The following is a 24,069-nucleotide window of genomic DNA, read 5'->3' as shown; positions in this document are numbered from 1 at the left end:
ATGCGGGTCTGGAAACGGGGCCAACGCAGGAAATAATCCAAATCAAGCTAGACAGATGAAATTAGTCTGTGGTGGGGGGGGGGGGAATCCCTTCCACCACCTGGAGAGAGCAAGATTCTCTAGAAATGGGGGCCCGGAGAGATAGCACAGCGGTGTTTGCCTTGCAAGCAGCTGATCCAGGACCAAAGGTGGTTGGTTTGAATCCCGGTGTCCTATATGGTCCCCTGTGCCTGCCAGGAGCTATTTCTGAGCAGACAGCCAGGAGTAACCCCTGAGCACCGCCGGGTGTGGCCCCCCCCCCCAAAAAAAAGATCCTCTAGAAATGGCCTTTATTTTGTTTTTTTGTTTGTTTGTTTTTGTTTTTGGGTACCACCTGGTAGTGCTTAGGGGTTCCTCCTGGCTCTATGCTCAGAAATCGCTCCTGGCAGGCTCAGGGGACCCTATGAGATGCTGGAATTCGAACCACCGTCCTTCTGCATGCAAGGCAAACACCCTGTCTTCATGCTATCTCTCAGCCCCAGAGATGGTCTTTTTTTTTATAATTATCTTTATTTAAACACCGTGATTACAAATATGATTATAGTTGTATGATTACAGTCATGTAAAGAACACCCCCCTTCACCAGTGCAACATTCCCACCACCAATTTCCCAGATCTCTCTCCTCCCCACCCCCCCCACACCTGTACTCGAGACAGGCTTTCTACTTCCCTCATTCATTCACATTGTTATGATAGTTTTCAGTGTAGTCATCTCTGCAACTGCACTTATCACTCTATGTGATGAGCTTCATGTCATGAGCTGCCCCTACCAGCCCTCATAGAGATGGTCTTTATTTTGAAGAAAAGGACCACCCCCATGGGTGAGAACAAATTGGGGTCGAGAGCCCATTCAAAAGTTCTTTCCCTGCTCAGGTGGGACTTGGAGATGGAAAGTGGAATCCATCTTTGATTAGGGTGAAGACGGCTAATCCAACAGTATTTGAGGGCTCTGTCTCTCCTCTACCTTGTAAATAATTCCTCACACCCCAGTTTCGAGGGGAGTGGGGATGCGGGTCTGGAAACGGGGCCAATGCAGGCAATAATCCAAATCAAGCTAGAGAGATGGAACTGGTCTGAGGGGGGGTCCCTTCCACCACGTGGAGAGAGCGAGGTCCTCCAGGGGTGGTCTCTATTGTGAAGAGAAGGACCAACCCCCAGAGGTGGAGAACAGGTTGGAGTTGAGCGTCTGCCCATAGGTTCTTCCCGCCCAGGTGGGACTTGGAGATGGAAAGTAGATCATCTTTGATTAGGGTGAAGACTGGTTAATTCAAAAATATTTGAGGGCTCTGTCTCTCCTGTCCATTGTAAATAATTCCTCACACCCCACTTTTGAGGAGAGTGAGGATGCAGGTCTGGAAACGGGCCCCACGCAGGAAATAATCCAAATCAAGCTAGACAGATGAAATTAGTCTGGGGGGGATCCCTTCCACCACATGGAAAGAGCAAGATCCTCCAGAGCTGGTCTTTATTTTGAAGAGTAGGATCACCCCCTCCCCCCAGGTGGAGAACAGATTGGAGTCTAGAACCTACCCAAAAGTTCTTCCCACCCATGTGGGACTTGGAGATGTAAAGTAGAATCCATCTTTGATTAGGGTGAAGACCGGTTAATCCAGCAGTACTTGAAGGTTCTTTCTCCTGTAGCTGAGGGTTCTGTCATTCCTATTCCTGAGGACTGTCTCTCCTTTATCTGAGGGCCCCATCTCTCCTGTACCCGTATTGATGGGTCAGACTCTCCAGTACCTAAGGGGATCCCTCTTTCCTGTATGTGAGGGCTTGGTGTCTCCTATTCCTGTGAGCTCTTATAGTAGGGTTTCAATTAAATAAATAAAATGTAATCACTTTTCTGGCTTTTTTTTTTGGGGGGGGGTCACACCGGCGGTGCTCAGGGGTTACTCCTGGCTGTCTGCTCAGAAATAGCTCCTGATCGCTTCTCGGCCTTTTGGCTAAGATCAAGTGTAGTATCTGTTCTTATCAGTTTAGTATCTGATACGTCGTCTATCCGACGACAATATATTAAATGGATTTTTGGCACTAGGAACTGGAATGGGAGCTTGCTCCGTCCATTCCACGCATCGACCTGGTATTGCAGTACCTCCAGGAACGGTGCACCAAGCGAAAATAAGAAAAAAAACAGAAAAAGAAAAAAAAAAAAGAAAAAAAAAAAAAAGAAATAGCTCCTGGCAGGCACGGGGGACCATATGGGACACTGGGATTCGAACCAACCACCTTTGGTCCTGGATCGGCTGCTTGCAAGGCAAATGCCGCTGTGCTATCTCTCCGGGCCCCACTTTTCTGGCTTGGACACTGAATGCCACTGCATAGTTTTGCCCGTGGGAGCCTCACGTTCAATCCCTGGTACCTGCAAGGTCCCCAGACCATCTCTAGGGGGAAAGCCCATATACCTAGCCCAGCAGGCCATGGCCTCTGCATCAAATCAAACCAAACCTCTTCTGACCTTTGCATAACCATGTGAAGTGGAAAGATGCAGAAGCCTCTCTGGCATTTCCATTCCCCCCCCCCCGCACCGGGGGAACCCTAACATGCCTTCCAGGAAGCACCAGAGTTTGTGGGGAGACCATGTTTTTCTTACACTGTTTGCACTTTATTACTCATCGCTCTTCCTGACATCAGGCGTGCCATTGGAAACTGAATTTCCTTTTTTTATTTATGCTTCGTGCTAGGACTTTGCTCTATTGGTCCCTGCTCCGCAGAAAGCTCACGCACAAGTCGCCCCAGTGGCACCCTGAGTTTCCTTGAGAAAGAACGTTTCCAATCCAGGATTGCCCTTTGGAAACAGGCTGACTGAGCCATTTCCTTCACACCCTAAAACCTGATGGAGAGGGGGTCCCACTTCTGGAGTTGCAACATCTAGAGCGCAGGGGCCTTTTTTCCATGTCCCAGGAAGAGTGCCATCAGCCAGCCCAGGCTGAGCTGTCCAGACAGTTCAGGAGGCTTAGGCAGGTGGGGACCCCAGGTTTCCTCCCCAGGTCCCCAGGCGCACGGGGCACCTGTGCCAGCGACCTCCAGCCCTGACCCCGCATCCCCTGCTCCCCATCTCCCTCTCCCCTTGCCAGGGACTTTCTCGCCCGCCCCCTGCACCCGCAGCCCCGCAGCCCCCCGCCCCAGCTCCTGCCCATTGTGCGCCCCGGTGGCGGCGGGGCGGGGCGGGGCCTGCCGGCGGAAGTGCCCGGGGCGCGGGCCGGAGCCTCCATGGGCACCCGGGGCGGGGGCGGCGGCCGCAGTGGCGGCGGGGGCGGGCCGCGCGGGCCGAGGTCCCGGTAGCGCCGCGCCGAGCGCGAGCCATGGGCCGGGCCGTGGCCGTGGGCCCGGCGCGGGGGGCGCGGGCCGCCTCCGGGGCGCCGCCGCCGCGGCCACCGCTGATGCTGATGCTGCTGATGCTGCTGATCGCCCGGGCACCGCGCGCGGCGGGTGGCGGAGACTGGTGGAAGGGCGGTGAGCGAGAGGATGCGGGCGGAGGATGCGGGGGCCAGCCCGGATTGTGACTCACCTGGGGGGCACCTGTGCGCTCACCTGGCCCGAGCGTCCTGATTGCGCACGAGCGGGGCTCACCGAATGGCCCCCCCGACACACCCCGCGCCGCTGGGGCGGTCGTTTGGGTCCCCCCCCCCCCCGGCACGTCTCCATCGGACGGGTGGACCCCCGCCTGATGGGATGCAGGAAGGATACTGGCTAGTGGGGTTCCCGATTCCCCAGTTACTTTTGACATGCGTAAAGTCCGGAGGGAGTTGGGTTCTGTGCACCTGCTTCTCTGGTAGGCCAGCCAGGAGCGCTGGAGTGGGGTTCTGCTCTGCGGGGCCTTTTCTGCTCCTGGGGAAAGCGCACTCCCAAATGTGCTGAGCCGGGGCTTGCCGGCTGTGCCGCGTGTCTCCCCCAGAATCTTGCCCCCCCCCATCATGTATGTCTTCAGGGCGGGGACTGCACTGCAAACGCAGAAGTGCCTGGAGCTATGCCTTGTGAACCTAGCCCGACTTAAGAGTTGGGCGAGGGGAGGCTGGCTGGATGTTTGCCTTGCAACTTACCCAGCTGGGTGCCATCCCTTTCTCCCCAAACGGTCGATCCCCTGAGCACTATGTATGTCGCTGGCAGGGTGCTTGCCTTGCACCTTACCCACCTGGGTGCCATCCCCTTTTCCCCATACTTCTCCCCTGTACACTACCAGAAATGATACCCTGAGGGCAGAACCAGGAAGTACTCCTGAGAACAGAACGGTGTGGCCCAGACCCTAAAAAGAACTAAAAAGAGTGGATATTCTGTCCCAGTGCACCTGCCATAGGGAGCTCCCGTGGGAGGGGGAAGTGGCTTGGGGGGCCTTGGAGATTCTTCTCTGTCCCCTAGCCCTGCCTTGTCCTGGAGGGGAGGGTCAACCCCAGGGACCACCTCCCACCCATGGGCCACACATGTTATCATGGGCACTTGGGCAGAGGGTCAAGGGAACCTGTCTGGAGTGTTGTCCTACACTTTGTGTATTGTCAGTCTGGCAGGCTCAGGGCTGCATGCAGCAGGAACTTCCAACTCTTGGGGGTTCAGGGTGAGGTATGTGGGACCATGGCCTCAACTTTTAGTCCTCTGAACCTTCAAGAGGCTGCTGTGGGGACTGGCTATTCCACCTGGAGAACGCTGAGCTTTGCTGGTTCCACCCTCTGGGCCAGCTCCTCTGACACGCTGGCTGAGCCAAAGGACAGGCAGCTTTTCCCAAGGTGATTCCAGGGCAGAGCCAGCCAGCTGCACACCTAGCCGGAAGGTCCCAGCCTGCTGCCTGGGCGCTGGGCATGGTGCCAGCCACAGCGAGGACACCAGCTTTGTGGCATGCCCTGCGGTGACTTCTGCAATGGCCACAGCAGCTCCGTGGCATGCCCTGCTGTGGCTTTGTCAGCTCTTTCTCCTTTCTAAAATGATTCAACCTGTGCTGTTTCTCTCTGCCTGCTCACAGGAGACTGGGCCCAAATAGGGGAAGACAGTCTCAAGGTCATGGGCGGAGGGTGGGGAGGCCTCCCTGCAATGCAGCCCAGTCATAGGGCAGCACCTGCCTCTCACCTGGGCCCAGTGGAACACAGGACAGCCTGTTCTGTAGAAGTTGGAGGTCACAGTGGAGGGTGGGGAGGAGCATGTAGGGACGGGAACCACTGGGTTGGGAGTGTTAGAGGAGCCTGACTCTGGTGCTCTGACCTTGAGCCCAGAGTTTCCACCCCATGTGCCAATGGGGCACTGAGACTCAACTCCGGTTCTGATATGCCCCATACTTCCCAGGGTCATTGTCCAGAAGCCACTCTAGCTTCTAGCTGTTGGCTCCAATGACTGGGCTGAGGAGGAGAACGTGGAAGTCATACCAGGAGTATCTTGTGAGATCTGAGACAGTTGGGGCAGCAGGGATGGGTGTACAGCGCCTTTTGATCTGAAAGCACCTCCCGGGGAGAGTGGATGAACAAAGGGCCACAGCACCTGAGCCTGTGGCCCAGGGAGCATGTCAGTGGTGCGTGTGCCCCAATTTCTCTGTATCTGTGTGTCTGGTGTGTACTTGTGCGCCGTATGTAGTGTGTGCATGTGAACATGAGTGCTGGACCTGTAAGTGTGTGTGTTGGGCACTTGGGTGTTGCATGTTTGCATGTATGTGAGCACCTTGCTAGGTGTGTATTTTTGTGTGTGTGCTGGGCAAATTTGTGTGCTCATGTGTGTGGTGTGTGGCATGTGTGTTGCATGTCAGGGGCCTCAAGATGGGAAAGGTTGGCGCTGCTGGAGATGGTGGTGGACATGGGGGGATGTGGTCGGTGTGGGTCTGCACCTGGCTGACTGATTGCCCTTTGCCCGCAGACAGCCGGCTGATGTCTGAACAGTTCTCGCAGACGCCGCAGAAGCTCTCTTTCTACAGCTGGTACGGCAGCTCCCGTCTCTTCCGCTTCCTGGTGCCCTCTGACACGGTGCTGCTGCGCTGGCTGCTGCAAGTCACCTGGAATGGCGGCCATGCCTGTGCCCGCGCAGATGTCACCGTGTAGGTGTCTGCCCACCCGCCTGGCCCTGCCCTGTACCCCAGCCCTGCCCTGCACCTGACCCACCATGCCCTGGCAGGTATATCCGCTATGGAGCCCCTCCAGTCATCAACCCGCTGGGTGCCAACTTCTCAGCCAACACCTCGGCACAGCCCCCCTTCCAGCTCAAGATGGACCAGAATATGACCACTGTCAACATCTCCCACCCAGCCCCGGGGGACTGGTTCCTGGCTGCCCACCTGCCCCCCTCAGCCCAGAAGCTTGAAATGCAGGTGGGTGGTGCAGTGCCCCAGGAGTGGTGCAGAACTCAGGACCAGGCCTGTCCAGGGCCACCTGCAAGTCACATTCCCTCTCCCCACCACTTCCTTCTAGGGTACCTTTCCTTCCTGTTCCTGTGTCTTCCACCCCGAGATGCTGGTCGTGCGGGTGCTGGAGGCCTCCATCCTTGAGCCGGACATGCCCCTCCCTCAGGTCCTCCTGTCCAGGCCCAGCTACCTCAAGTGAGTGGGTGCCCCAGGCCAGTGGCTGAGGGGCAGAGAATTGATGGGGGCGGTCACGGCTATGTCTCAGGCCTGCTGAGAATTGGGGTTGGGTGCCACTGCGGCAGAATCCAGAGTGAGAGTGTGTGTGTGATTGCGAGCGTATAAAAGTGGTTGTGAGCATTGTGTGAATGTGTGTGAGAGACACAGCAGAGCCCCACAACACTGTTGGGCACAGAGTCTTTGTGCCCGAGTTCACACAGGCGCTACGGCTGGAACTGCAGGGCTGTGCAACCAACGCCAGCCTGGGCTGCCCTGTGCACCTCACCGTGGGCTCCGCCACCCTGCCCAGCAACTTCCAGAAGGTGCTCACGTGCTCCAGCCCCGCACAGAACTGCCGCCTCCTACTGCCCTCACCCCCCTGGAACAGGTGGCTGCAAGTCACGGCCCAGAGCACGGCAGGGCCCCATGTGGTCGTGGCCTTCAGCATCGTGGCTACTCTCAGAGGTGGGCAGCAGGGAGGCAGGGTGGCAGGCAGCTGCCCCACATACTTGCAGCCTCCCTCCAGCTGTCTCTGTGCTTCTGGCAGCATGCAAGCCCTGGAACCTGAACATCCAGCACCTTGTGCCGCGCTGCAACATGAGCCAGAGCTGTAACACCTCTTCTCACCTGCTGCCCCCAGTCCCGAGCTCCCCGGATCTGAGTCGCAGCATCCGGGCAGCTGGCGGCCTCTTCTGTTTCGTGAACATTCCCGTTGTGCGGGAGGATGTGGATGTGGTTTCGGTGCGATTCCAGCCCCTGGACAGACTCCCGGTGCTGGTGCGTCTGGACATGCCATCAGTGCTGCGGCTTCCTCTGTGTACTGGTATGGACAGCGGAGGCTCACTCACCATCTCCCTGCGAACCAACAAGGTACTGGGCTGGGGCATGGTGACAGCTGCCCTGGACTGCCCACTAATGTCAGGGCACCTTTCTTTTCTTTCTGTTTTTGTTTTTTGAGGTCATACCCAGCAGTACTCAGGAGTTACTTCTAGCTCTGTACTCAGAAATCGCTCCTTGCAGGCACGGGGACCATATGGGATTCAAACGACTGTCTGTCCTGGATCAGCCTCTTGCAAGGCAAACGCCCTACTGCTGTGCTATTTCTCTGGTCCTTAGGGCACCTTTCTTTTTTGTTATTTATATGTTTGGTGTTTGGTGGTATTCCTGGGTCTGTGTTCAGGAGTCACTCCTAAAGGTAGTCTGGGACCATATGGGGTGTCCAGAATGGAACCCTGATTGGCCGTGTGCAAGGCAAACACCTTCCCCACTGGGCTATCACTCCAGCTTCCCCCTCCTCTTATATGAAGGTGACCTCTGAAGGGGTTAGGCCAAAAGTGTGGGGCCAGGCCTGAGACCTGGTGTGCTTGGCTAAGCTTGTGCTCTGCATGTGGGAGACTTGATTCAATCTTTTGTACCTAGAAGTACCCCAGCACTGTGCCTAATGTCCACAGACAGAGAAGGACCTGCCTGTGCACAGTAGGGCATGGCACGGCAGCCAGGGCTGTGTCCAGGGAAATGGAACAGTGGGCAGGGTAGCACTGAGGACACGCCCTGCTTCCCAACACTATCTGAAAGTAGTAGTGATCTCACCTCTGTCCCCAGAGCATCATCGCCGGGAACAGCTCTGTGGCAGTGTGTGTAAACCCTGCCTCACCCTTCCTCAGCTTCCGCACATCTCTCAACTGCACCACAGGTACTGCGGCCATGTCGCGCTTGCCTCTTGGCCCCTGGCATCCCCGGGTATGGAGGTGACCGCCTTTCACACTCTCCTCTGCCCTACAGCCTTCTTCCAGGGCTCCCTGCTGACTTTGAGTGCCATGGCCCCCCAAGCCAGCCTCGTCATCCCCTACCCAGAGACAGACAACTGGTACCTCTCTCTGCAGCTCGTGTGCCCCCAGGCTGCTAAGTGAGTAAGGGCCAGCCAGTGGGACAGGCTGGGGGCTGGCCGGGACCAGGGATGGGGTAACCTACTTCAAGACACTTATGCATCTGGTCACCCCACCCCTGTGGCAAGCTAGGAGCCAGAGTATCTAAGGGGACCTGCCAGGACATAGTCCCGCGAACTAGAAAGGAGGCTTTGTGGTAAGGTGACTGTTCTGTGTGAGATACCACAGCACAGAAAAGCCAAGAAGAAGGCAGGAGATAGGTCTCGGGAGAACCGAGCAGCTAGCGCACAAGAGTGACTTTGAACACTGAGCACTGAGCCAAGAGTCACCCTGAAGCACTGTCAATTTTCAATTTGGGTTTTAACCCAAATAAATTTATTTATTTATTTTTGGTTTTTGGGTCACACCTGGCGGCGCTCAGAGTTACCCCTAGCTCTGCACTCAGAAATTGCTCCTGGCAGGCTCGGGGGACTGTATGGGATGCCAGGATTTGAACCACCATCTGTTCTGGGTTGGCTACGTGCAAGGCAAACGCCCTACTGCTGTGGTATATCTCTGGCCCAAAACCCAAAGAAAGTAAAACAAAAAAGCTGGAAAGATAGCATGGAGGTAAGGTGTTTGCCTTACATGCAGAAGGACGGTGGTTCAAATCCTGGAGTCCCATATGGTCCCCCAAGCCTGCCAGGAGTGATTTCTGAGCGCAGAACCAGGAGTAACCCCTGAGCACTGCCGGGTCTGACCCAAAACCCAAAAACCAAAACAAAACAAAAAGAAATTAAAAATAAAGCCACCAGGATAGGAGGTAGTGCCTGCCAACCCCGTTGGCCTTGGTAGAGGGTCTATGCTCTGCAAAAACTGCAAAAAAGCTGGAACAGAGACTGAGTCCTGGGTCCAGTGTCTGCCCTGGGTCCCGGTGTCCCAAAACTTGCTGGGGGACCCGGAGAGATAACACAGCAGTGTTTGCCTTGCAAGCAGCCGATCCAGGACCTAAGGTGGTTGGTTCAAATCCCGGTGTCCCATATGGCTGCCAGGAGCTATTTCTGAGCAGACAGCCAGGAGTAACCCCTGAGCACCGCCTGGTGTGGCCCAAAAACAAAACAAAACAAAACTTACTGGGAACACTGCTGAGGACCAGCCCACAAGCTGCAGCCACCTACCCATCGCCCCTTCCTTGCAGGGAGTGTGAGCAGGCTGTCCTCGTGGACACCACCTTGCACTTGGTGCCCTGTCTGAATGACTGCGGGCCCTACGGCCACTGCCTCCTCCTGCGCAGACATGGCTACCTGTACGCAAGCTGCAGCTGCAAGGCAGGTGAGCGCCAGGCTTGGGGCTCTGGAACCTGCCCGGGCCTCCCACCGGGGCCTCCCTCTGGGCGCCTCACCAGCTCTGCTGAGGCCCGAGGACACGCGCAGGACCAGGAGACACGCCTCCTGCCCTCTCCCCATGGAAGCACAGGCAGGTGCCTCAGGATGGAGCTGCCCCCCCTCCTTGCCTCTCCTGCACACCCCATCGCTCTTGCTCACAGCCCCCACAGCTGATACACTGGCTTGTCCCCTCCACACCTGTCCTGTGTTCCCATGCACACCTACTCATTGCCTATTCATACCTGTCCAGGCCTGACCCCCCCCCCCCCATATCTACATTGTCCTCCACCGACCTACACGTGCTTCCCACCTGTCCTATCACTGCTACACACCAATTTTACCTTACTGGTACCAGCCCTGTTCACATCTGTTTCTCACATGTCCAGGTCTGATTAGATTGTATATCCCGTATCTGTTATGCATGTTTCACAGCTGTCCACACCTGTCCTGTATCTATTACACATATATGTCTCACAGCTATTCCAGACCTGCTCAGACCTATGAACCCCATTCTCCATCTGTCCACACCTGCCCCATATATGTTGCACACCTGTCTCACACCTGTCTCACACATGTTGCACTCCTGCCCTTGCTGTAACCATCCCTGTGTGCTCCTGCTCCAAAACTGCCTTAGTCTGCCCAGGCTGAGGGTTGTCTTCTATGCCACTGGAGAGGGTTGGGCCATGGCTCTGAGTCCTCCCCATACCTGACCCTTCTGGGCCTCCCATGTCCAGGCTGGCGTGGCTGGAGCTGCACGGACAACAGCACGGCCCAGACACTGGGGCAGCAAACAGCGGCCACATTACTGCTCACCCTCAGCAACCTCCTGTTCCTGGCCCCCATTGTAGTGTCCTTGCGCCGCTCCCTCCTGGTGGAGGCTTCGGTTTACACCTACACCATGTTCTTCTCCACAGTAGGCTGAGCTTCTCCCAGGGGCGGGTTGGGGCTGGGGCCTGGGCGAGTCAGCATCGCTGATCCCCATCTCCCCCTCAGTTCTACCATGCCTGCGACCAGCCAGGGGAGGCTGTACTCTGCATTCTCAGCTATGACACTCTGCAGTTCTGTGACTTCCTGGGCTCCAGCGTGGCCATCTGGGTCACCATCCTTTGCATGGCTCGGCTGAGGGCAAGTTTGAAATACGTGAGTCACCCCGATTCAAGGTTTTTTTTTTTTTTTTTTGTGGTTTTTGGGTCACACCCAGCAGTGCTCAGGGGTTATTCCTGGCTCCGTGCTCAGAAATTGCTCCTGGCAGGCACAGGGGACCATATGGGACGCCGGGATTCGAACCGATGACCTTCTGCATGAGAGGCAAACGCCTTACCTCCATGCTATCTCTCCGGCCCCCCGATTCAAGGTTTGGCTTGGGGGGAACGGACCCTCCAGAGAGACCAGGAAGAGTATCTGGCTGCCTTGCCACCAGGCTGGAGAGATAGGACAGGACAGGTCTGACCTTGCACATGGCCAACCCTGGCATGATATCCAGTTCCCTGTGTTCCTGAGGAGTGACTCCTAAGTACAGCCCTGAGGACCTTTGGTAGTGGCCCCCAAACAAACAAAACACAGCCTTACTGCCCCGTGCAGTGGCCTGTCCTGGAGGGGTACTGATAACAGTGAGGAATCCAGGTGGTCTCTGCCTGAGACTATAAACAGGGAAGGTGGTGCCCAATGCCAGGCCTACTTGAGAAGCTCCCAGAGGTGCTTCAAGTGCCTGGGACCCTGGCTTAGGCTTTCCAGGCCTGGCTGATAACACTCTGATCCCCACCTAGCCTTGTACACAGTCATGTGAGCCCCCACATTTCTGCCAGTCAGCCTGGTCTCACAAGCTGGAGGTGGGCATCTCATACAAGTTGGAGCAGAAGCACTTTGATAGGAACCAATTTGATCCTGGCACTTTAGGGTTCCACCACCCCCGGTGGTTCACGAGCACAAAGATGTACAAAGACAGAGGGTTTGGACAGAGGTGGGCAGACAGCAGAGCAGATCACCGGGACAGCGTTTGTCTGTTGCCTACTGTGTGTCACTAAGCCACGACGTGTGTGGCTTGCAGGTCCTCTATCTCCTGGGCTCCTTGACCATCGCCATGTCCCTGCAGATGTCCCGCCAGGGCCTCTGGAACACACTCGGACCTTCTCTCTTTGCCATGATGATCATGGTGACCATGTGGGTAAGGATGGGGCCATCCAATGCTTCTGTCCAGAATGGGAGGGCACCCTTTGCACCCCACCAAGAAGAAAGAAAACCTGGTCTGTGTTTAGGTGGGGGTGAGGCTGGTTGCCGTGGTGGCTCAGTCCTGAGGTCTGCCCTGACCTTGGCACCCTGTTGCCCTTTCCAAGCTGCTCAGCTCTGGCAGGTCCCCTGAGACCTGCTCTCACACGCCAACACATGCCTCCCGTGCCTTAGGTATATCGCTGTGGGCGCCGACGTCACTGCTACCCTCCCTCATGGCAGCGCTGGGCCTTCTGCCTCCTCCCTGGCATCTCCATGGCCACCGTCGCCATGGCCATCTTCATCTTCATGACCACCAGTGACAACTACTACTACATGCACAGCCTGTGGCACATGCTCCTGGCAGGCAGTGCCGCTGTGTTACTGCCCCCCAGTGACGAGCCCCTGGGGCCCTGGGCCTGCTCACGGAAACTCACCTGCACCCATGAGCCCTGCAGCAGCCGGCGGGAGGAGCTGTATGCTGTCACCTGATGCTGCACAGCCAGACCTGCCTGGACCAGTTCCCACAGAATAAAGTTAGCCTGAGCACACTCCTTCACTCACCCCTGAACGACTGCTGCTCCCCAGAGCCTAAAGCAGCCTCATATTTTTCTGAGCTGGGGAGGAGGGGCATGGACTGTGATAGACCTGGGTGCCCTGCAGTGCAATATGGTGCGGCGAGAGAAGTGTGGAAAAGCTGGATGTCCTGGTCCCCTCGAGGCCAGTGCTCGACTCAGGCCATGGACATGAAAAAGGGGCCTGCTGCATAAGTGTCTTGGAGGAAGCTAGTTTTGGTGTCCTCGCCAGGCCTCTGCCCTCCCTCTGTCTCTGTCAAGCGGCTCTGGGGGTGGCGGTGTCTTGCACCATATGTATACCCATCCTTGGATTCTTCCGGGCATGTGAGGAGAGGGTCCCCGTGTGTGGCTGCAGGCATGAAAGGGCTGCCTCCTTCTGCAGCCCCAATCCCCAGCTTTTGCTCCCTTCTCTGGGGGACTGCAGGCCCAGCGGAGAGACAAACTGCCTGCCACCTTCTGGGGCTTCCCCGATCTGGTCCCGTTCCTGTAGGGTAGGGGACCCTAGAAGGTTCCTGCAGTCACCCTGCACTTGCCCACCAAAATGCTTCTCTTAGCTTGTAAATGACATGGTATTTTCGGCGATGAACACTTTTGAGACATAAAGCTTATTTTTCTCTAGCTCTGGCTTCTCCGTTTTGGCACCTTCAACCTGCTGTGATATTTTCAGTTTTGTTTTGTGTATTTGGGGAGAGGGGGGGTCCCAAACCCAGCAGTGCTCCTGTAGGCTCTGTGCTTAGAAATTACTCTTGGCAGGCTCAGGGACCATATGAGAACCAGGGATCCAACCCAGATCTGTCGCATGCAAGGTTAACGCCCTTCCCGCTGTGCTATCTATCCCTCCGGGGGGCCCCCCAGAATTTCCAGCTTTCTCCTCGACTTTTTCCATGCCCCTTGAGGGACGGTCGGCGTGGGCGCTCAAATGCGCCAGTTTTCAGCGAGGAATTTCCCCACAGTCCCTAAAGCGGAGGGGGTGGAGCGAGGTGCGGACGGACGGGTCAGGCAGCCAATAGGCGCGGCGGTGGGCGGTTCCCCATAAGCCTCTAAGCGGAGGGGGTGGTGCGAGGGATGGATGGACAAGTCCAACAGCCAATAGACGCGGCGGTGGGCGGTTCCTCAGGCTCTAAGGCTGAGGGGGTGGAGCGAGGGGCGGATGGACAAGCCTGACAGCCAATAGGCGCGGCGGTGAGCGGTTCCCTACAAGTCTTTAAGGCGGAGGAGGTGGAGCGAGGGGCGGGCGGACGGGTCCGACAGCCAATAGGCGCGGTGGTGGTGGGCGGGATCAGGCGCAGGCAGACTTCCGGTTCCGGCGCTGGCGAGAGGCTACACTTGCCTCCCGCCGAGTCCGCCGCCGGTGATGCCGCTGCACCGGTTCCCGGTGTCCCTGTGGCCGCGACTGCGGCTGCGCGAGGGCCTGGGCTCCCGCCTGCCCGCGCACTACCTGCGATCGCTGGACGATGAGCACAGGCCGCCCGTCCCCGTTCACTACCGGCCGCACGGGGCCCGCTACAAGGTCAACCCCCGGAACGGGCAGCGCGAGCGCGTGCAGGACGTGCCCATCCCGCTGTACTTCCCCCCGGAGGCCCAGCAAGGGCTGTGGGGCGGCGAGGGCTGGATCGTGGGTCATCGGTACGCCAACAACGACAAGGTGCGTGCGTGATCGTGGGTCAGGTACCAGGGGCCAGCAGGTGCCTGTAGGTCCAAGGGGCATGTGGCGGCCCGGGGCGCCCACCCAGGATCCGGGGTGGCCCCACCTGACCCGTAGGCATGTGTTGTCAATATAAAATCACGAGTCCTAGGGGCTGGAGAGATGATAGCACGGCGGAAGGGCATTTGCCTTGCTTGCAGAAGGACGATGGTTCGAATCCCAGCAGCACCCCACGGGGTCCCCCGAGCCTGCCAGGAGGAACCCCTGAGTGCTGCTGCGTGTGACCCCAAAACCAAAAAAACAAAACACAAAATAATGAGTTCTAGAGTTGGTATGCTGATGGTGAGGCCTTTCTGGGCTCAACCTGGCTCCTGCAGCTCCTATGGCCTGACCGGTCTGAAGGTTGCAGGATGAGGGCGGAGAGATTCATAAGGCAGTCAGATGAAGTTCCAGGAGTCAGCCAGCTTTATTTCATAGTCCCTACCGTCATGTACACCTCCTCTTGGCCTCTATACTAAGCCTTTTCCTAGCAGCTACTTCTCTACTCATTCTGGCTCTCTCGGCCTCTGTCTCCCTTTCAGCTGCTTTTTCCAGGCTTCCTCACTGGCTTCCAGGCTGACTTAACTCCCTTTGCTGAATTGTTGATACAAATCTCTGTTGAATCTCGCTGTTGATTCTCACTTCTCCCTCTAACTTCTGTTTTAATCCCTCTCTCTCCCAAGTCAGCCTCCTTTACCCGCCCATTCCAGGGTGTCTGATCACTCAGGTGGGATAAAGAAGTTGGGGGAGGGGATACTCACAGGCACGATGGTGCAAGACTCAATGCAAGACCAAAGTCTCAGCACCCCTCGGTGCACCCAGGAAAGGCACAGGGGCGAGGCTTGGAAAATGAGGCCTGCATGGTCTTGCTCTCCAGATGTCCAGGAAGGTGAAGAAGGTGTGGAAGCCGCAGCTGTTCCAGCGGGAGCTCTACAGTGAGATCCTGGACCATACCTTCACTGTGACTGTTACGGCGCGGACCCTGGACCTCATCGACGAGGCCTTTGGATTTGACTTCTACATTCTCAAGGTAAGTGCTGGGCAGTACCAGTCGCTGGAGCATAGGCTGTGGGAGTCCGGGCTGGCTTCACCACTTAACAAACCCATCTCCCCTCTAGACTCCCAAGCAGGACCTATGCTCCAAGTTTGGGATGGATCTGAAGCGAGGGATGCTGCTGCGACTCGCCCGCCAGGACCCCCAGCTGCACCCCGATGATCCTACCAGGAGGGCTGCCATTTACAATAAGTACAAGGTGAGGCCCTGAGGCTCACCCTTCCACTCCTTGATGCCCATCGGCCACCCCAGCCTGCCCCTTACCTGAGCCACCTCTCTGTCTTCCCGAGTAGGACTTTGTGATCCCCGAGGAAGAGGCAGAGTGGGTCGGGTTGACACTGACGGAGGCCTTGGAGAAGCAACGGCTGCTAGAAGAGAAGGTGAGAGTGTGCCCCTGAGCTCTGTGGTTCTGACGCTTCAAGCAGACTGTCACCACTTGGGCTGCAGTCTTGGAGGGCCCACAGGGCTATCTTCTCTTGGGCCTGTATCTGAGCATGATCCCTTGAGGCTGGGAAGCTAGACAAGTGCTCAGGTGCAGGCCCTGCTCTCCACCTCACCGGGTCCTGGCTCATCCCACAGGCCCCCGTCCCACTGTTCAAGGTCTACGCAGAGGAGCTGGTCCGGCAGCTTCAGGAGCAGGCACTGTCAGAACCAGCGCTGGTGCCAAAGAAGACCGGGAAGTGATAGAGAGACTTCCCACTCCAGACAGGAGCAACTCTCCTACATGTTGGCCACCGGTCTGTGCCCAGTTTGGCAATACTTGATGCGGACCCCCACAATATCACTGTCTAGGCTGGGAGTGAAGCTGAACTGGCCTGGCCATGTGTCGGCTTTACTCTCCAGCCCTGGGACCTGGACCAGCAGAGATATAGGTCATGATAGCTGGCCACTGGGATCAGGGCCACTTCGGTGTTGTCTTCAGGACAGTTTGGTTTCTTGCAGTGGGGCAGGATGATGCTCTGCCCATCATTGCACTTGCCTGTTCTAGAAAATTGTCCCATGCTAAGTGGCTGTGGCCAGGCCCCAGAAGTGGCATTTCTGTCTGTCACATGCTCTGTCCAGACACTGGCATCTGCCACACCTGGACATTCTGGGGCCTGGATCCCCCACAGCCTTCCCTGCCCCCTATGGGGGCTCCCTGACTATCTGGAATCCTCACACTGAGACTCTTCTGACCACCTCCCCCAAGCCCCCAAGGGCTGGGAAGGGCTTCTCTGGACAGTTCCTGGGGCCACAGAAACAACAGTTCTTTTATTGTTTTTGGATTTTTGGTTTTTGGGCCACACCTGGTGACACTCAGGGGTTATTCCTGGCTATGCGCTCAGAAATCGTTCCTGGCTTGGGGGAATCACATTGGACACCAGGGGATCGAATCGCAGTCCGTCCTAGTTTAGCACATGCAAGGCAAATGTCCTACTGCTATCCCACTGCTCCAGCCCCAGAAACAATAGTTCTTGGCTCTGAAGGTGAAGGCTAGAGGGTGGTGTGCCGTAGGGCAGAGCCCTGGAACAGTAGTGGCTGTCTTAGCTGGAGGACATGAACCGGTCTCCAGCTTCAATCAGGGGAACCTGCTTTAATTGATGCTTTTCACAATTTGCTAAAAGTATGCAATGCCCCGCCACACCAGCCCAGCTCTGATGGCCACCAGATCTTGGTTCTGGCTCTTTCCTGATGATACTGGTGTTTGGACAGGCCCCTGTCCCCAGCCCCATCAGGCCTGACTGTCTCTTTTTCAACCCTCCGCCCTTTGTCTGCCTTCATTGGGAGGCTGGGGATGTGTGTGACCTGGAACCACCAAAATCCTGTTCCTCATCTGCTCTTTCAGTCTTTCGGCCACATTTAAATCTGTAGGTGTGGAGAGAGTTTACTTTGTTTGCAGCAGATTCACCTACATTCCCCAGCACCACATTGGTTCCTCTGAACCCCCATCAGGAGTGATCCTTGAACGCCACCGATGTGGCCTCCACCATCCTCCAAAATGAGAAGCCAAATAAAATGTGTATATTTAGTTTTGTGTCCTGATTCCTGGTGGGACAAAGGGGTGTTTGGAGAAAAATGAGGACTTGTGGGCCTGGTCTCTGGGAGCAGGCCCATGAGACTTCACCTATAGAAGAGCCGAAGGCCCAAAAAAAAAAAAAAAAAAAAAAAAAAAAAATTGGGGCCGGGCGGTGGCGCAAGAGGTAAGGTGCCTGCCTTGCCTGCGCTAGCCTTGGACGGACCACGGTTCGATCCCCCGGTGTCCCATATGGTCCCCCAAGCCAGGAGCGACTTCTGAGCACATAGCCAGGAGTAACCCCTGAGCGTTACCGGGTGTGGCCCAAAAACCAAAAAAAAAAAAAAAAAAGAAGAGCCGAAGGCTCGGGCTGGAGGCGCTCCTCATGGTGGTACAGACTCCTCAGCTTTCGCACGTATCCTTGATTCAGAACAGCCCAGGCCGTCCTCAGTACAAAGATGGGCCCTGGCAGTTGGGTCCCCTGTGCGGGCAGTGTGGACAGCCCTGCCTGACTATCCTCCAAGTCCTGTAGCTCTCAGGCTGGTTTTGGGGTGGCAGATAATTCTAGCCAAGATCAGCCCCGAAGGATCTGTGTGCCCTAGGCCAGGGGCATCTCCAGGACTCTTCAACTCTCCTGTGAGCCAGGAGTCCAGTGCCCAGAGCCATGCCTAGGACACAGCAGGGAGGGAGGCGAGTGAGGTTAGCACCAGGGCCTGTGCTGTCACTGTCCCTGGATCCCAGGAAAGGCAAAAGGACCCTTCTGGGACTAGGACAGCCACAGCCTGGTGTCCACACCTGTCACTGAAGACCTGCCGGCTCCAGACAGGTCAGATTGTATGGCCTTGGCATGGGACACCTTCCCTCCTGCCCTGAATCTGCTTAGCAACCATGCTCAGACACAGCCTGCTTGAAAGCTAGCAGGGCTGGCCCTGCAGTATGAGCTCTGTTTCTTTGGATGTGCCATCAGTAGCCCTTCCAGTGAAGACTCGGAGGCCTTGTGGGAGGGTCCCTGAGCCAGAGACAGCCCTGTCCGAAATTCAGTTTGGGAGGGGAATAAAGACACAGGCTCAAACATGAGGCCAGGGGGAAGCAAGGCCTGTGGGGCATCAGGCCAGCTCCCAAGTGCCTGAGTTGGTATGAGAATGTCAAGCAGATGAGGACATAGAAGAGGTGTTGGCAGGCAGAGAAAAAGTGGGTCAATCCATAGTGCCTGCACTCTGCTAGGGATTCCCTGCCCTGTCCCTGCTGCTACATCATGATATTGGGCCTGGCCTTTAGACCCTGGGGCACACCTGACCTGCAGTCCTGTCAGCAGAGTCTGCAAACACATCATCTTCCTCTGCTTGGATTCAGGAAGGCCACAGGGCTGCCTGGGATACGTCTGAAGGAAGTGATGCAAACACGTCATGAAAACATTCAACAGCTGGTGCAGGAGGGAGCAGCCATGTCCAATCCTGCCACCCTGGCCATACCCTACCCAACCCCAGGTACTGCCAGTTCCCTCTGCAGGCAGGAGTGGCCAGGGTGGGTGGTGGTATCTGAGGGGCTGGTTGCCATGACTACCACAGGTTCTGAAGCCCATCATCTGCTCCCTGTCTCAGCCAATCCGTGCTGGGAGCTGGAGCTGCAGCCCCGAGTTACGCTTCTTCCTCCCAACCTCACAGAGGTCCAGAGCAGGGACTGGAAGTGCCGGACAAACGGCGGCCAGGCCCAGCATGGTGGACCCCGGGATGGTGGAGCACAAGCAGGCATGCAGAGCCAGGCAGGTGAGGTAAGCTGGGCCGTGGGCGGACGGTGGGTGGACAGTTTCCCTGTTCCATTGTTCTTTGGGCAAGGCCCTGCCTTGGCTCATTCTACTCTCTGCCTTGCACACACATGCACACACACATGCACCTGTCCCAGGAGCCTCTTCCTGAGTGTCCGCAGACAGGATCCAGGGAAGAGAAATGAGATAAAATGAGTAGATGAAGCCCATCGCCTTTCATGTCAGATTTCATGTGGAGGCGGCATCAAAGACCCCCAGCTGGCCTTTTCCAGGGGCCGAGCAGTAAAGCCATATCAACTATCATACTGCAAGGAACATGTTTCTTGAGAAGAAAAAAAGCAAAGCAGAATGCGGAAAAAGACTGTTCATGGACTCAGGGAGTGGCCAGCCCAGGATGGATCAGAGTGCCAGGTCCTGTCAAGCACTTGGGACGTCCGAGGCACTTACAGCTGAGAGCTTAGAAATTGTGCATCCTTTGGAGATCAGTGGCCACGCTCATGTGTCTGTGTGTGTATAGGAATGCGCCCCACAGGGTGAAGAGTGACCAGAGGTGGCCGATCCCACAGTGTCATGGAGCCTGGTGTGTCTCCAGCCACCACAGTGCTGCTTTCATGCTGGTCTGTCCCTGGGCCGGCTGCCTGGTGATAATTCTGGCTGCACTTTGTCCCTCAGCCTAGGCCTCTATCTTCTGACCTGGAATCTGGGCCTGCATCAGTCCAGCTCAGAAGCACTAGGCAGGAGGTGAGACCCAGATCAGCCAGTGCATGGACTGACCTATCCTACTGCCTCCAAGGCCTCAGTGCTCAGATGGCCTGTGAGTGCATCCTGGGGGCTCAGGAATCCTCTGGCACAATTGTTAGGCTATTAGTAGACTCCTAGGAAGCAAATCTCTTAATCTTCTGTGGCTAATCCAGTGTACTTTTGTTTGCCATGTGACAAAGGGCCAGGAGCAGGCATACACTGTCATATACTTGTGATATGCCCCAGTGATCTGCCTCAGATCTGCTTTAGATCTGGCCCCTTCAGTCTGGGGCTCCCTGGGGGTCAGTGAAGTGGGCAGATGTGGTCCTGGGTAGTGGCAGCTGGCTTGCCTGATCCCTCTCGCCAAGCTCATATCTCTGCTCCCTGAGCTCTGAAACTGTGCAGTCTGATTTGGGGACAAAGTAGGTAAGAGAAAGAGGGACAGCCATGGGGGAGAGCTGGTTAGGGTGGACCAGTGTGGAAAAAGGCTCAAAGGGAAGGTAGGCGTGGCCTACCTCAGGTCAGGGTGACAGGCTGCTTGAACCCAAGGCCATGGAGAGGTAGATAGAAAGCTGCTTTCCTGGGGCCGGGCGGTGGCGCTAGAGGTAAGGTACCTGCCTTGCCTGCGCTAGCCTTGGACAGACCACGGTTCGATCCCCCAGTTTCCCATATGGTCCCCCAAGCCAGGAGCGACTTCTGAGCACATAGCCAGGAGTAACTCCTGAGCATTACCGGGTGTGGCCCAAAAACCCCCCAAAAAAATAAAAATAAAAAAGAAAGCTGCTTTTCTGTGTGATGGGGGGAGACAAGGGCTGTCCAAGTCTTGTCTCCCCAGGCCTGCATAGGCTTTGCTCAGAGCTTGACTCCACCTGGCTGAGGAGGAATCTCCAGTTCAGTTCTGGCCTCAGTATCCCGCCCTGGGGATGCTCCAGGCCAGGGAACTACTAAACCAGGCTACCTCCCTGAACAGCCATTTCAGCCTCAGCACCCTCCTCGTTTTGAGCAAATGTGATTCAGGGAAGGGAGTGTCATGGGGGTCCTTCCACCTGACAGTGCCATGGGATCTCCTCTGTGCCCTCTCTCCTGAAAGTCCCTTCTTAGGACCAATGAGGCAGCTAGGTGGGGCATGGTGCAGACACACTGGAGCACCAAGTGCTGCCCAGGGCCGGCCATGTGGTTGTGTGGCTGCCTCTGGCACCACTGTCCGCCCAGAGGGGCTTTTTGTTTTTGTTTTTTTTATTTTGGGGCCACACCTGGTGATGCTCAGGGGTTACTTCTGCCTATGCACTCAGAAATCGCTCCTGGCATGGAGGACCATATGGGACGCTGAGGAATAGAACCGCGGTCTGTCCTAGGCTAGCACGGGCAAAGCAGACACCGGCTTATGCCTTGTGCCACTGCTCCAGCCCATAGAGAGCAGTGAGGTTTGTTGCTGCTTTTGAGTCATACCCAGCAGTGGTCAGTGCTTGAGTTCATGCGAAGCTGCCTTCAGCCTGCAGAGCAACTCTTTTATTTTTATTTACCTATTTATTTATTTTTGGTTTTGGGGCCACATCCAGCGGCACTCAGGGGTTACTCCTGGCTCTGCACTCAGAAATCGCTCCTGGCAGGCTTGGGGGACCCTCTAGGATGCCGAGGATAGAGTCCAGGCCTGTCCTGGGTCAGCTGCGTGGAAGACAAATGCCCTATCACTATGCTATCACTCCAGACCCCTACAGAGCACTTCTTGGCCCCTTGTAGGGACCTTTTCTTTTCTTTTCTTTTCTTTTTTTTGTTTTTGGGCCACATTCAGTAGCAGTACTCAGGAGTTACTCCTTGGCTCTGTGCTCAGAAATCGTCCCTGTCAGGCTCTGGGGACCATATAGGATGCTGGGAATTGAATACAAGTTTGTCCTGGGCAGGTAGGCCACATGCACGGCAAACACCCTACTGCTATACTATCTCTCTGCCCCCATTGCAGGGACCTTTTCTTTTCTTTTCTTTTTTTTGTTTTTTGGGTCACTCACACCTGGCAGCGCTCAGGAGCTACTCCTGGCTCTATACTCAGAAATCACCCCTGGCAGGCTTGGGGGACCATATGGGGTGCCAGGATTCAAACCATTGTCTTCTGTATGCAAGGCAAATACCCTACCACTGTGCTATCTCTCCAGCCCCTGCAGTGATCTTTTCTGAGGGCACGGCCAAGACCTGGCACTACTGACCCAGTGTGGGACAGACCCCAACCACCTCTGGCAGCAGGCTGCCCTGAGTAAGTGCTAGCACACAGAGGCTGTTGCTGAGCTGTATATATGCAAAGCCAGTCTGGTACCCATCCCCTCCCACATGACATCATCTCACCAGATCCCTCAGGGAGCAGGGTGCAGGTTACAGAGTTGGAGAGGAGAACACAGGGAAAAGAGCTTGGGGTGTCCCTGCTCTGGCACTTGTCCAGGGTCCCAGAGCCCCAGTTCCCTCCCACCCTATAGGCCAACCTTGAAAGCTGAGGCCCAGTCTAATTTCAGAGGCAGGTGAGGCCCTTCTCCAGGGTCCTAGTGGTCCCAGCTTGCCCTGACCTGGGTGGACTGGATGGGAAGACAATGCATGTTTGTCATAGCTGTCCTGGGCATCTTTTCCTGGCAGTTTCCTGCCCATGAACAGGTGAGATGGAGGTTCATTCAAGCCTGACTTTCCATAATGTTCTGCATTCCCATGGCAGAGGCCTCTCCTGCCCTCTGCCCTCACAGGTAGGTGCTTGGTGCAAACATGGGTGTCCTATGTACAAGTGTACAGGGCCCTTTCTACCTGTAGAGTGACTCTCTGCAGCTCGATTTCATCACATCACCTGAAAATGCCTGGCAGACAGAAGCACTGTCTGGACACGGCTGCATCCAGTGGGCAGACATGGGGCAGACGTTTCAATTCACTAACTCCAAAGTCTGCCTTTGACATCACAATTAAGGCTGAGTTTCGTTTCAATGCTTAAGCTTGGCCGCTGGAAAAACCTGCACAAATCACTGAGTCAAAGGCTCTGGGCCAAACTGCTCTGGGATGGGGATGCCATGGGCAACCCTTGGAAAGAGCAATGAATGTGGCTGTGCTTCGGAACTGCCTGCTCAGAGGGACACCCGTCGGCCCTCACTGGTGCCTGTACCCCATCTGGAGCCCCAAGCTGCTCTCCTGGCTGCCCCCTCTTCTGTCTGCCTCTCCTGGCTTCAGGGCAGCTGTGTCACCTTCAGGCTTTCTGACCCTCTTCTTGTCTTGCAGGGCAGGGAACCTGAGGAGCCAGAGGCCTCAGGGGCCTGGAGGAGGATGGACCTGGACTTGTCCTCAGGAGTCTTGCCTGGCCTGGCCACAGATCTGCAGAATCAAGGCAAGCATGGGGTGAGGGCATGGGGGTAGGGATGCAATTCAGAGAGAGGAGGCTGCCAGGACAGTCCTGCATTGCTGTGCAGAGTCCTGAGAGCAGCAGCTGGCAGCACCCAGGGCTCCGGTGCCTGTGCCCTGCATGACCCCAAGCCCTAGCCACTGGGGAAGAGTCAGCCCATACCTGGGCTTGTAGAAGATGGGAATGATGTACAAGAGTCGAGTGCTAGGTGAGGGAAAGGGGACGGTGTAGTGGAGATTGCTGGTATTCCAGGAGGCCTGGGGGAGCTGTGGAAGCAGGAAGGGTCCCCTTTGTTGGTTAGGAAGTGAGTCTTTCCCCCTGGGCTCTGCAGATCAGGGGAGCGGGGTTCTGCAGGGGATGGTTCCCAGGGGGCTTGCCTGATGACCAATGAGCCCTGATGGCCAGTGACTAATACCTGGCGCCCACCTATTTTCCTTGGGAGCAAAGTGGAGCCTGCCAGCTGGACATGGAAGGTGTAGAAAACAACACTGTGAAAGGATGGGAGAGGTGCAACAGGTTCAGGAACCTGGACACCCAGAAACCCTTTATGGGTTTTTGGGCATAGGGACTCCAGGGCCACGGGTACGGAGGGGAGCTCTTGTGTGGACCCTGCGTGCACCAGCCACTTAAAGTGCAGGGTAAACTGAGTCAGAGCTTGGCTCCGCCCATCTCCCCGCAGGCCCGCCTCGAAGCCCCACTCACAGCCCGGCCCCAAGCCCGGCCCCGCCCTTCGCCCTTCGTCCTGCTCCGCTCCTGCCGAAATCCGCGCTCCACGTTTTACCTCTGCCCACACGTCGCCCCTTACGCTCGGCCCCGCCCCCACCGGTTCTGGCCCCCCCCATACCAGGCCCCGCCCATACGCTTGGCTTCGGC

At 56.5% G+C, this 24,069-nt stretch overlaps 2 protein-coding genes and 1 non-coding gene across 3 annotated transcripts; all 3 read left to right on the top strand.

Annotated features, from left to right (window-relative positions):
• Positions 1-1,962: 1,962 nt before the first annotated feature.
• Positions 1,963-2,153, top strand: LOC126002897 (U2 spliceosomal RNA). The gene has a single exon (XR_007493497.1). It is a non-coding gene; the product is annotated as a U2 spliceosomal RNA (small nuclear RNA).
• Positions 2,154-3,402: 1,249 nt separating this feature from the next.
• PGAP6 (post-GPI attachment to proteins 6) lies at positions 3,403-13,213 on the top strand. The gene is made up of 13 exons (XM_049767961.1): positions 3,403-3,492; positions 5,869-6,046; positions 6,124-6,316; positions 6,417-6,544; positions 6,762-7,030; positions 7,113-7,435; positions 8,168-8,258; positions 8,348-8,471; positions 9,629-9,762; positions 10,550-10,728; positions 10,809-10,955; positions 11,863-11,979; positions 12,216-13,213. Exons 1-13 carry the CDS (start codon positions 3,420-3,422, stop codon positions 12,510-12,512), a joined length of 2,253 nt encoding a protein of 750 aa, XP_049623918.1. The 5' UTR covers positions 3,403-3,419; the 3' UTR covers positions 12,513-13,213.
• A 698-nt stretch (positions 13,214-13,911) lies between these two features.
• Positions 13,912-16,685, top strand: MRPL28 (mitochondrial ribosomal protein L28). Its single transcript, XM_049767993.1, has 5 exons — positions 13,912-14,240; positions 15,157-15,309; positions 15,398-15,532; positions 15,627-15,713; positions 15,913-16,685. Exons 1-5 carry the CDS (start codon positions 13,950-13,952, stop codon positions 16,015-16,017), a joined length of 771 nt encoding a protein of 256 aa, XP_049623950.1. The 5' UTR covers positions 13,912-13,949; the 3' UTR covers positions 16,018-16,685.
• Positions 16,686-24,069: the final 7,384 nt, after the last annotated feature.

This window comes from Suncus etruscus, chromosome 2, assembly GCF_024139225.1.
Source record: "Suncus etruscus isolate mSunEtr1 chromosome 2, mSunEtr1.pri.cur, whole genome shotgun sequence".
In the NCBI taxonomy this organism is placed as follows: domain Eukaryota; kingdom Metazoa; phylum Chordata; class Mammalia; order Eulipotyphla; family Soricidae; genus Suncus; species Suncus etruscus.
Note: the sequence above shows the minus strand (reverse complement) of the source record. Positions and strands in the feature narration are given on the sequence as shown.

Coding starts and splice junctions, on each gene's coding strand:
- PGAP6 (XM_049767961.1), top strand. CDS start 3,420: ATGCTGATGCTGCTGATGCTGCTGATCGCCCGGGCACCGCGCGCGGCG. Junction 9,763..10,549: donor AAGCTGCAGCTGCAAGGCAG/GTGAGCGCCAGG, acceptor TCCCATGTCCAG/GCTGGCGTGGCTGGAGCTGC. Junction 10,956..11,862: donor TGAGGGCAAGTTTGAAATAC/GTGAGTCACCCC, acceptor TGTGGCTTGCAG/GTCCTCTATCTCCTGGGCTC.
- MRPL28 (XM_049767993.1), top strand. CDS start 13,950: ATGCCGCTGCACCGGTTCCCGGTGTCCCTGTGGCCGCGACTGCGGCTG. Junction 15,310..15,397: donor TTGACTTCTACATTCTCAAG/GTAAGTGCTGGG, acceptor TCTCCCCTCTAG/ACTCCCAAGCAGGACCTATG. Junction 15,714..15,912: donor AACGGCTGCTAGAAGAGAAG/GTGAGAGTGTGC, acceptor CTCATCCCACAG/GCCCCCGTCCCACTGTTCAA.